The sequence below is a fragment of the Macaca mulatta genome, chromosome 5, assembly GCF_049350105.2.
Source record: "Macaca mulatta isolate MMU2019108-1 chromosome 5, T2T-MMU8v2.0, whole genome shotgun sequence".
NCBI lineage: Eukaryota > Metazoa > Chordata > Mammalia > Primates > Cercopithecidae > Macaca > Macaca mulatta.
The window spans coordinates 46,433,389-46,446,505 of record NC_133410.1 but is presented as its reverse complement, the minus strand read 5'-3'; the positions used below and the strand labels follow the sequence as shown (position 1 = coordinate 46,446,505).

Genomic DNA, 13,117 nt, shown 5'->3' with positions numbered 1-13,117 from the left:
AAGACGCTTTTCCCCCTTGAAGCCAATAATTAATGTTTTCCAAAGATCTACTGGGAATGCTTATCTTTGCTCAGTAAAACACTAAAGATATAGAGCTTAGTGTTCCCTTTCATGTCACAAGGGAACTAAGATTTGTCCCCCTCCATTTTAGTTTATGTATCCTTTCTCTCCATACCCAACCTTCTCTCTCTCTCTCTCTCTCTCTCTGTCACACACACACACACACACACACACACACACACACACACACACACACACATTTTCTCTTGTTCCCCGCCTTTCTCTCTCCAGCCATCCTTGCCCCCTACCTAAAGCGGTCAACCTCTGGAAGTAAGTCAACTCCATTCTGAAAAAGAAGAGTGTCGCAAGAAGTGAAAGTGATTTTGACCAGAGGTGGCTTGTCTCCACTTCTCCCCTCCTCTCCAGAAAAGGATGGAGCAGCAAAGAGGAGGGTGTGCGCGTGTCTGGTGGAGGCGGGTAAAGAAATGGGGTGTCTTTAAAGCAATAGCTTAGCAAATACTGGGACTAGAGTGCGGCTCGAGTCCACTTCTCAACAGTTTGGCGAGAGTCCGCCAGGTGAGTTGTAACCCCTGTTAGCAGGAAGAATCTTTTCGCTTTCATTGCCCTCCCTACCGCCCCCCATAACACCTGAAGGGGAGGGTCTCAAAGGTCTTTTGAGCCCGGACTTGATCCCCTCTCCTCACCACCGCTACCACCCCACGCCCAGCAGTCCCCATCACCCGCCCTTTCTCCACCTCCAACCTTGACTCTGGGTACAAACAGGTCCTCGCACAACCTGACGAGAGAGGAGCTTCATTGGTTAGATCCAAATCCCAGCGGAAGGGAGGGGCCCAGGAGGGAGGAGGCCGAGCACTGCTGTGGGCGGGAAGCCCACCTGGGGTCGGGGGCTGAGGAGCCGGAGGAGGGGCGAGAGACCCGGGTCCTCATCCGCGGAGTTACGGTCGGAACAAACTTGGCGAGTCTAGCAGCGCAAGCGCGCGGATGCTAACCCCAGAACCTTCAGCGCGCGGGCACGAAAGGGTGTGGAGCGGTATACATAGCTCTACATACACATTGAGCGCTGAGCGAGAAAGGAGGGGGCGAGGAAGGCAGGTTCCGCCTCCCCTGGCCCCGTGCACACACACGCCCACCGCGGCTCGGGCTGGCTGAGCGCGGGCGAGTGTGAGCGCGAGTGTGCGCACGCCGCGGGAGCCTCTCTGCCCTCTCCTCGCACCCTGCTCAGGGCATCTGAAGAGCCTGGAAACGTGAACAGGCTTGAAGTATGGCATGTTGCAAAGATGGTTTCTGCCAAGAAGGTACCCGCGATCGCTCTGTCCGCCGGGGTCAGTTTCGCCCTCCTGCGCTTCCTGTGCCTGGCGGTTTGGTGAGTTCTCTGGGGTGCGGGGAGGTGGGCAAGGGAAAGTGGAGAAATGACCAGCTCCCGGACCCCTTTGGCCACTCGCTCCTCCCTGGGTGTACTAGGTCTCCCTGGGTGTACATTTCAGCTGTAAGAGGAGGGGCCGAAGCCAGGCTTTTCTGTGACCGCATAGATGCGGAGAGCACGAAGGGCGCAGGATGCAAGAGGCATGTGGGCACTGGGGGTCTTGTGGCGGGGCGCGCTTTTCCTGACCATTTCTGTCTTCTGCATCCCAACCCCCAGGCTCGTCTCCTTTAGCTTGGGGCAAACGACTCTTTCCCTAGAAAACAAACCTGTTTGCACCTGTTCTCTGATGGATTCTTAAAATAATCTCCTCCGCCCCCATTTTTTTTTTTTTTTCGCTTGCAGTTTAAACGAATCCCCAGGACAGAACCAAAAGGAGGAGAAATTGTGCACAGAAAATTTCACCCGCATCCTGGACAGTTTGCTCGATGGTTATGACAACAGGCTGCGTCCTGGATTTGGGGGTATGAACGATTTCAAACGCGCAAGTGTGTCCTGTCTGTCCCTCTCTTGGTCTTCCTGTCTGTCTGTCTGTGGGAATATCATTAGGTATGGCTCACGTGCAAAAATAAATCTCTCTCTCTTTCTATCTCTCCTCTCTTGGTGAGACCTATGACAAGAAGACCGCCTCCACCCGTACTTTCCCATCTCCCTGCCCCCTCAGAAGCTTTGCCTCTCCCCCACACTAATTACCTCCCGGGACCTGACTGCTGGTTGGGGGAGGTTGGAGAGGAAGAGTCAAAAATGGGAACTCTGGGCTCAGCTGCCTGGCCGCTCTTCGCTGAGAATAGTTTCCCTGAACCTGGCCACTTAGCTCAGAGCAGGTTGCACTTGAGGCAGCTGAACTGAAGTCCCTCGTCCTCCCACGTGTCCATGCCTATGCCAAAACCTTGGCCAGTGTTCTACCTAGGACATAAATCTGGGGCATGAAGCTGCCTGCTCTGCTAGAGAACCCATTCGTTTCCTTTTCTCTTGTATAGCAGGATGCTTTTTTCTCCCTTTCTTTTTCGGTGATGTGTCATTTGCTTTCCTCCTAAGACTTTAAAGTTAGAGATGTTTCAGCTTGCTTTCTTCAACAAAATAGGTATAAAGGACTTAATAGAGGTGCATCCATTAACAGCACTGTTGCTCTTTTTCATATTCATATTTCCTTTGCATATATAATGAAAACCTATGTGGCAAGCTTTGTGCTAGGTACTAGGTCCACAGAAATATTAAGATACAATTCTTAACCTCAAACAGCTTCTCAGTCCAGTTCAACGAGGACAAATGACTTGCTAGGGTACCATTCATAGGTTTGGCCCAGGTCCTTTGATCTCAAAGTCCCTGTTCTTTACAGTACACTGTGTTAATTACCCTTCAGCAACTGAGTTGAACAGGAGAGAGATTCTGTCTTAAAGGAGCTTACATTCAAGTGGTAACAATAATAACAACTAGTAATATTGTATTTATTTAATTAAATGTTCACATATGCCAGGCATTTTGTAGGCATTACTACTCTGTTTAACCCTCACAACAACCCTTTGAAAGCCATTACTATCCCCACTTTACAGATAAGGAAATTGAGGCTTAGAAAGTTAAGTAACTAGTCCAAGTTACAAGTGGGAGGAGAAGGATGCAAACCCAGAGCAGGCTGTATATTTAAAAAACAAAGCCGTGCACATGGGGATGGTATCAGATACTGTGTGATGAGTATCATCTAATATTAGAAGCATGGAGCAACTTTATACCTCCTATTGAGGGTGTGTAGGAGATGAGATGTTGGGAGAATGGAGAAGGTAAGAATGGGGAGCAGGACAGCCTGTGATGTGGAGTAGGAGTATGGCCTGAGGCTAGAAAGAGTTGGTGGAGAGAAAATAAAGTTGGATAGAGTAGAGTTGGGTGTTTCTTTGGTGTCTAGTCTCATTTAACAGATGGGGACACTAAGGTCTAAAAAGGGAAAGTGATGTATACAAGGGCACGTAGTACATCAATGATAGGATGAGATCAGGTCTTCTGAATTCCAAACCATTATTTCTTGGATTTTATGAGAAGGTTATGGGAACCCATTGAGGGTATTGATTCAGCATTTGTATATTTCTTTTCTTTCTTTGAGATAGAGTCTCACTCTGTTACCCAGGCTGGAGTACAATGGCTTGATCTTGGCTCACTGCAACCTCTGGCTCCCAGGTTCAAGCGATTCTCCTGACTCAGCCCCCCGAGTAGCTGGGATTACAGGTGCGAGCCACCACACCCGGCTAATTTTTTTAAATATACTTTTTGGTAGGGATGGGGCTTCACCATGTTGGCCAGGCTGGTCTTGAACTCCTGACCTCAAGTGATCCAGCCTCCTCAGTCTCCCAAAGTGCTGGGATTACAGGCATGAGCCACGCTGGGCCAGCATTTGTATGTTGACAGTGATAAGAATAGATGAGAAGAATGAAAGTTTCTCCTGCTTCTTTTCACATTGCCTCTCCAGGGATAGGCTGCCTGCACTGCATTCGCCTTCATGCAAATCTGAAAAGGGGTGAATCATTTGTCAATGCATGATCTTCCATAAGTGACTGGGAAATTACCATTTTAGATCAAAAATAGTGTTGTGGAGCATGGTTCAGATGATGTGATACCATTTAAGGCCATATTATATCAATAAAAGAGGATTTATCTGCCCATAAACGTTTTAAACTTGACATTTCAAGTGAAGAAAAAAAATAAGAAAAGTATCCAGTCCTATGTAGTTTACATATTCGCTCAGAAAATTGATATACCAGAACATAAATCAAAGTGAAAAGTTAGAACTGAAACTATACTGTTTGATTATAAATGTTGAAAATTAAAATAATGCCTGCCCAGCTGGCTATAATGCAAGCTATAATTCAAAAGGAAGAAGGGATCCATTGTACATGGATCCTTCTTACCATCTGCTCTCTCCCATACCATTATATTGACAATAACATAAGTGAAAACAATATATGTGAGCCATTACTGGGTTTTGGTTAATCGTAATTCTACTAAATGTCTCAAGGACATTATTAGTCATGTAATTTGTCACTGCCAAAAGTTCTGCATTACCCACCTGAAAACATTTTTGTAGTTTTATGAGAAGGGGTTGAATTAACATTACTTCCAGCATTACTAATTGGTAAACCATTTAAACATTTACTAAATAGCATAACATGGGTTTTGTTTGTTTGTTTGTTTATTTGTTTCTTGGCTTTGCTGATAAATGTTTGTGGTAAATGTGATTCACTTTTTAGAAGTGGGTCATTCTCTGTAAATGTGTAGTATTCCAAATGTGACAGAGGAATAGTGATTCTCACCTGCAGAAAATGTGTTTTCTGTTTACATGAAGTTGTAAATGTGTACCACGGAAAACAATGAGAAACTTCATCATTAGCACAGACTCTTAGATACCACAAGTCAGATCCCTTCTATGACATTGGATACTCTGTGGAAAATTTGGTATTTTAAAAATAAAATGAAAACAATCCAGATTTTGACTAGTAGGCTATAAATATGGATTTACTTCCTGGTTCCTATAATCCTGCTTCTGCTCTTTGTGGGGCATTTACTTTATATCTGTTTATACAACTTTGCTGTGTTCCATTTCAAACAAAGCTAAAAGCAAAGATTTGAATTGAAATTGGATGGTTTGTGATTGCTCAGTAGGCCAGGCAGGGGTTGAAATAGATTTGGAAACTAAATTACATATTTTTAACTCAGCAGCACAGCTTGTGATAGGGAAATAAAAGGAACTGAAATGGTTTCCTTTTTTTACATCCCTCCAGGATCTCCTCTCCCTTGTCTCCTACATTCTCCCATTGGAGAAGAAAAGGGGAAAAGGCGAGAAGAGAGGGAAGGAGTCATGGTGAGAGAAGCTGATTTCGTACTTCCGAGAGGATGTAGTTCTCTCAAACTCTGACAAATCAGTTGCTATCATCCTGAAGTAGCTTTTACCTGTGTGGATATAGCACACAAGTGAAACCTTCCACAAAGAAGTCAGAAAATAATCCCCTAGCTCTTGTTCACTTTCAACACTGTTATATGCTTTCTTAAAAATGCATAGCTAAGGTATTTACTGACTACCAGGAAATGGTTTAGGAAACCTGCCATTACTCATTTTCTGTTTATCGAAGGGTTGCACAGCCTTTCACACAGCTCAGTATTTTGAGGCACATGATCCAGAATAACAAATGTTTCAAATACAGATCATTGCCTTTGAATCATCTTCCGCAACCTCTCTGAAATGGGAATGAAGCATTTGAGTCATTTTTGTAAGGTTATTCACTAACATAGTAGGACTTCACATTAGTGGACTTCACATTATTTACTAAGATTATTACAACAACACAAAGGGATAAGTAAGACAGGCATCATCCCTCTGTTAGAAAACAGGCTGAGAAAATTTGTAATGAATTGCCCACCAATTCTATAGCTACTTCTTGGTAAAGTCACAACACACACCCTCATCTTTAAAACCTTAGTCGGGCAGCTGGTCCTATATCCACTTCTGAGGCATTCTTGCATTGCCCTGTTTATCAAGAGTCAAATTTCCTGAACATGCCTTCTTGCTACTAAGTAGGACCTTAAAATAAACTAAATTACATTTGCTCTGAAGAAGTGAGATAAGAACTTTTATTCTAAAGCTTTAATAACTTTTCAAATAGCAAAGAAAACACAGAAAATTGTATGCATTTGGGTTAAGTTGGGATGCTTTCCCCACAAAAATCAAATTGTATTTGCAATGTTTTCAAATAATCTATGTATCTCCATTTAAAAGTTAATGTGTCTTGTGCTAGTCTTATTAATTAAATGTCAATAGAGAAATGCTTTTAAAAATACATAGGCAAAAAGAGCACTTCTCGGCAACATAAAGCTTCATTCTCTTCCAATTTGTCTCATTCTTTCATTCATTCATTTGTGAAACCAATCTGTATTGAGAGACCACTATATGTCAGGAACAATGTAAGGTTGTGAAGATATCATTCTGATCTGATATGAGCCCTCACAGACTTTACAGCTAAGAATTATAGAGAGATGAAAATAACAAAGAAATAATAAAATAATTAAATGAAAATGCTATGGGATAATCTAATAGCATGCTAAAAGGGGAAAAAATGGGTGAGGGATCTATTTCAGATTTGGTGTTCCTGGAAGTCTTTTAAGCTAAAACCTAAAGGTGTCAGGCATGAATAGAGTAAAAGAAAAGTAATTCTCCGAGGGAACAAAACAATGAAGTGCAAAGTCTGAAGGTAGATAATAGGTTAGTGTGATGTAGACTGTAAGAAGAGTCCAACATGCCTGTAGCCAGAATGCAAGAAGAAGAATCTCATGAGGTTTGGCTGAGATGGTAAACAGAGGCCAAGTCTCGTAGGGTCTCTGGGGACCCTGTAAAAGAGCATAAATTATTATCTTAGTGAACCTGGAAGCAATTGGAGTTTTCTAAATGGAGGGAATGACATGGCTTGACTTAGAGTGAAAAATGCTCCATCTTGTCTGCATAAAGGAAGACTTAGAAAAGGAAGTGGGGGAACTTGGAAGCAGGGAGACCAATGAAGCTTTTGTTACTTTAGCTTTAGTTCTCTTAAGTTTCCAGTTGCTTGGAAAAAGGTGGTAGAGGTAGTAAAGATGGATATATGTAAGTTGATTAAAGTGAGTTTTTTGGAGGTTTAATTCAACAAAGAATTGGCGATTGACTTGATCTGGATGTTAAAAAAAAAGAGAGAGAAGTAAAAAATGACTTTTCCATTTCTATTTTGAGAAATTGGGCAAGGTTGATGTTATTTGAAGTTGGGGAGAACTGCACGATTTCCTGCCCTCTTAAGTTCACACTGTGGAAGAGACAGAAAATAAGCAACAGAAATAAGTAAAATACAGTGTGTGTGCCAGATGTTGGTTAACAGCTATAGAGTAATGTAAAGCAGGGGAGGGGGTTGCAATTTTCAGTAGAATAATTAGTGGAGTTTCTACTAAGAAGGTGCTATTTGAACACTGGTCGTACTTAAATAAAAGCATAAACCACATTTGGGGGTTTCTAATGAATGAGAAGGAATTCTAAGTGCAAACATGTTAAGCAGGGAAGTCAGGGTCCCTATACTGAAGTTTAGCAGGGCTGAGGCATAAGAGGGGATCAGTGTGATAAGAGGACAAGGTTGTGTACAGCTTTGCAGGCTGATTAGGACTGTGCTTTTACTCTGAGTCAGATCAAAAGTGACTGGAAAGATTTTAGCAGGGACAAGGCCTGAACTAATTTTAAAAGGCTCTCCTTATGTTGAGAACAGGCAGTCAGAGGCAAGGGCAGATGCAGCAAGGTTTTCCATAATAAACCAGAGGAGAAACGAGGGATACTTTGACCAAGCTGGTTGCAGAGAAGTTTGTAAATTTACAAGAAATGGTTGGCTTCTGGATATTTTGAAATTAAAGTCAACTGACGACAGCTAGAACGTGGGATGTGAGAGAAAGGGAGGTGTCAAAGCCGATTCCAAAGTTTTTGATTTGGACACCTAGAAAAATGGAGTTGTCAAGACTGTGCCAGAAGTAGACCAGGGGCATAGATGAGCAATTTGTGTGCAGGTATGGTACCTTTGAGATGTTTATTACATATCAGGTGGAGATGAACCTGAAATTCAGGGATCATGAGTATGTCAATATACATGATATTTAAAGCCAGAAGTCTAAAACGATTACAGGGGATTAAGTTTGATAGCGAAGATGTACAAATATTGAGTTTTGATGTCTCCAATGTTAGGAGGTGGCTCCAGAGAGGAGAGGAGGAACCTTTGTCCCAAGAAGGCTTAAAAGGAGTGGCTTGTGAAGTACCAGGAAAACCAAGGGAGTGTGTATAAAATTAAAGTAAAATGTAAGGTGGAAAAAATAAAGAAAAAATAAAGAAAGGAGGACGGATTAATTTAGTCAAATGTTCCTGACAGATAAAGAAAGATGAGAACTTAAAATTGACCACTGGATTTAGCAATGTGTACATCTTCACTGATTTTGACTGTTTTGGTGGAGCCGTTTTGGTGTTGTGATAGGTGTGAAAGTCTGATTGAGTGCATTCAAGAGAGAATGGAATAAGATTTTTCTGGGCATTTGTACAGGGAAGTAGAGAAATTGGGATGGTAGAAGGAAGGAGGTAGAAAAATGGGAGAAAGAAAAAATACTTTTAAAGTTGGCAGGAACAATGCTGTACATAAGGAAAAACTCATGGTACTGACAAAAGGAAGTGGACCCTAGGCATGAAAAACAAATTATTGAGATAGATGATGACGTGAATAAGAGAAATCAGAGGTACTGTTGATAGTTTGGTTTTTTTTCAGAAGTTCAAATATAATAGAGAAGAGAAAGAGAAAAGTTTGCCTTTTATTTTTCAAGGTTATACCATAACATGTTTTTCTTCCTTTCTTTCTTTTTTTTTTTCTTCTATTGGGAATAATCTAGTAGAGAATATTTAGCATTAGATTGGAGGGAAGGCATAGCTAAAAGAAATATGTCTTTGAGAAAACAAGAGAAGTTTGAATTCAGAGCACAACTTTACTTTCTTATGCTCTTGGTTAAAAAAAAAAAAGATATACAACATACCGGTGCTATTTTATATTTACATTTTCTTTAGGGTTAGGATGTATGCATTGCATTCGGTATTTCCTGAAATATACACTCTAAAATCTAGATTACAGGATATTAGAAAATTGGTGATATTTGGGTAATACTTCACTGAGTTGTTAGACTTCTTTTAGATGAGAAAATACATCTGATTGCATTTGTACATATCATTAAACATCACTGCCTTATAGTCTACGCCTTTCTTACATATTTATTCTATAAGCCACAGGTACACAGAATTGAAACCTAGATTAATAGTTCTTGGTATGTGACACACTTTCATTATTGGCCGATACATAACCTTCTTTTTATACATCCTTTCATCTATTCAATCATTTATTAAAATATAATAAACATACCAGTTAAACCACCAACCAGCACAAAGTGTAGGACTTGGACAAGTTTTATTCTGCTCTGTGGTCTCCTCCATCCTATCTTCCTCGTCCAAAGTAACCATGATTTTAAGTCCTTTTAAAATTCTTAGTTTTCCTTTGAATGTCATTTTAGGTTGACTTCTTTATTTTAAAAGTTTATTTTAAATATTTAATTGTTTTGAACTTGCTATATATAATCTTTTGATGCTTTTAACTTAATTATATATTGCTAAAAATCATTCTTATTGTTGCATATTGCAATAGATCATTCATTTTGACTGCTGTGTGATATTCCCATTGCATAGAAACCAGCTTATTCATCTGCTCTGTTGGCAGTAGGCTTTTTGCTTGTTTCCAAGATTGTGGTGCTGTGAATATCCTGGCCCAAATTTCCTGCTGTAAATGTGCAAGAGTTTCTTTTGCATATATATCAAGGAATGGATTTTCTGGATCTTAGTGTAAGTGGGAGTTGACAAGATAATGCCAAACTATTTTTCATGATGAGTTTACAAAATCAACTCCCATTTACAGTTTACAATGAACATGACATTCAGGATCCAGATACCCTCTTTAACACAAGATATATATATCTTGAAATGGTATTTCTTAAAATGGCATTTTATTGTGAAATGATTTGAATTTTTCTGATTCTCACTATGTTCTAATGTGGTTGAATATCTTTTCCAATCTTTATTGGCTATGATAATTTTCTTTCTGTGAATTACTTGTTTTTATTGTTTGCCCATATTTTATTTTTTTTGTTGTTCATACTTTTTTTATTTATTTGATGGTTGTAATTATTTACAAAGTAGACCAGGATTGATGGATTATATGACATGGGAGGCACTAATCTTTAATGTCTTCTAAAGTGAAAGAAACTTCTAGAACATTATAGTGTTTTCTGCTTTCTCAGTGATATCAATGGATATCTCTCGTCTTTGTTTAGTATTCAGGAAGGCTCGTATATGTATATTTTGTAAATGACAAGCGAAGAGATTTCTTTATGTATTTCATTTAGGATTCCTTGTTGTATCGCTTCAAGTGTCTTCATTTTTGGAGATATATCACTAGTATTTTGTAAGGTGATGGTGGATGTGTGATGTAGGTGGCTGGATAATTAGAAATGTTTCCTCAAGTGCATGGCTGGGAAGGCAATATGGAAAATAAGGATGGACTAGTTTCAAGATCAGCAAAACACCCTAGGCTTTCTCATGATGTAGCAACAAATAAGACATCATTATTGGAGATGAAATTTCAAAAATGATTCCACCCTTTAACCATATCTGTACTGCTAAAATTAAGTAAATTGGGAAATTATCTGATTCATTGTTAATTGCCTTCCCTCTTTCCCAGCAAGTTAGACTCATTAATTAGATGGGAATATTTCCCTGAATTTGATCTTGCTGGTCTTGGCTCTTTCTTTCCCAAAAACTGTTGAATCATCTTGTTTGCCTTACAGACTGTCAACCATATTTTTGGTATTAAAAAATGTATCCCTACTACCAACAAAGTAGAATTGTAAACTAAAAGATGTCTTTAATGTTGTACAAATGCATACCAAATTATGGGAAGAAATCCTTCCAAGCTCAAACTTATCTGGTTTCCATGTAATTATACTCTCAGTAAGGTTGATTTGAACATCCTAAACTGTCGTATTAGAGGAGGTGTCTCTAAGAGTTATTCTTAATTACATAGTGACCATTATTCATTGACAACTGATTTATCAGCGGCCTATTACATTTAAAACCTGTGATTGGTCCTGCCAGAGGATACAAATACAAATAAGGCACAGTTTCTAAAAATGGGAAATATTTTTAGTTTAATTGCTGTGGAAAGTAATTCTGTTAATTTTTTCTTTTGATGGGTTTTTAAATCACTGCTGGGATGATATTAGGAGCATGATGAAACACAGTTATTCAACGCCTAATATGTGCAAGGCGTTGTGCTAGTTTGGGACTTCAAAAACGATTAAGATTTTGCCTTTGCTGTTACAGATAGAAGGCCCAGGCAGTATGCAGTAATAGGAATAATAGTAAAGACGTGAAAAGCACTGTGAGAAAATACTTTAGAAACTAACGAACAAAGCAGGAAATGTAGGTAGAGCATGTTATATTCTAGATATGAAATTCCACATTTGCTTAAGTAGTTAATGATTTATTATTGGTGATGTTATATAGTATAGTAAAGCTAGCACATGCTTTGGAGATCAATATAAGGGCATTAGAATTCTGGCTCTGTCATGCATTATTTAGTCTCTGTGAACTCAGTTTCCAGATCCATAACATTCTCATGAGGATAGCGCCTTTGGAGGGTGTCGTGAAGATTACATGAAATAGTATATGGGAAGAACCTAATAACCTACCTGACAAATAATTGATCTTTAATAAATAGTAATTATTGTAACTTTGCTTATTGTTCTTTGGAAAATACCCACACCCTGTGAGCACACCTGCCCCTCAATCTGTCCAGTCTTCAACCCCACTGCCACATCCCTAGTCCAAGCTGTTATCACCAACTCTCAACTTGACCAATATAGCAGCCTCTTAGAAGAGCCCTTCTTCTACTTTTGCTTCCCTGTAATGTATTGTCAATACCATTGTCAGAATAATTTTGTAAAATATATAATCTAATCATGTAAACTCCCTTACTTCAAACCCTCAGTGGGCTCCCAGTGATTACGGGATACAAATCAAACTTCTTACCACAACCTGCAAGTAAAGACAGAGACAGACTGAATTATCAGAAGAAGAAAGCCCCAAGAAAAAACATAGGAAAAACTATTAACCTTTGTGTTCTCTAAGGCTGCCATAACAAAGTACCACAGGCTGGGTGGCTTAAACAATAGGAAATTAATTTTTCACAGTTCTGGAGATAACAAAGTGCAGGCAAAATTGATTTCTTCTAAGTCCTCTCTCCTTGGCTTATATATGGCCATCTTCTGTCCATGTTCACATTGTCTCTGCTGTGTGTGTGTGTGTGGGTATGTGTGTCCTAATCTACACTTCTGATATGGTCGCAGTCATATTGGATTAGGGCCTACCCTAGTAACCTCATTTTAACGTTAGTGTCTCTTTAAAAAGTATATTTCCAAATATGGTCACATTCTGAGGTACCAAGAATTAAGACTTCATCATAGGAATTTGGAGGGAATACAATTTAGTTCATAACAATACTCTATGTAGCTCCCCATCTTTTACTGATATATTTACAACTTATTTTCCATGTAGTTTTAACTACAGTCACCATAGCGTATAAGTGTGTTGCTTAAAACATGCCGCTTTTTAGAATATGAGTTCGGGGGTAGGTGTTCTATCCACTGTACCCTGGTTTTCATTCTATCTTTGTGACTTTTATTTCTCATCATTCTGTCCCTCCCTTGCTTTGCTTCAGCCCCACTGGCCCCCTTTCTAGTCCCTGAATACACTCAGCCCTTTTCCTGTCTTTGATCTTGTCCTCTTGCAGTTCTCTCTGCCTGGAATCCAGCTTCCCGAGCTCTTGCAATGGCTCATGCTCATTCTCCAAGTTTGAGTTTAAAAGTCACTGCTTTGAAGAAGCAGCTGTGACTGCAAATCAGGAATGGCCTTCCCAGTCTCCCACTCTCTTACCATCCTGTATTTTTCCTCTTAGAAATGATAGCATTCTGTCATTTAGTTTATCATTTTAGTACTGTATTCATACTCTGACTGCCCCAATGGCATGTTAGCTCTTTGAGGCAGGGAATTCC

At 39.9% G+C, this 13,117-nt stretch overlaps 1 protein-coding gene across 1 annotated transcript in view; it reads left to right on the top strand.

Annotated features, from left to right (window-relative positions):
- The first annotated feature begins 1,168 nt into the window (after window positions 1-1,168).
- Window positions 1,169-13,117, top strand: part of GABRA4 (gamma-aminobutyric acid type A receptor subunit alpha4) — a 68,484-nt gene continuing 56,535 nt past the window's right edge. Inside the window, exons 1-2 of the mRNA XM_001101231.5 lie at window positions 1,169-1,384; window positions 1,787-1,905. Of these exons, the coding sequence (XP_001101231.1) occupies window positions 1,299-1,384; window positions 1,787-1,905 (205 nt within the window). The 5' untranslated portion in view covers window positions 1,169-1,298. The remainder of the gene's footprint in view (window positions 1,385-1,786; window positions 1,906-13,117) is intronic.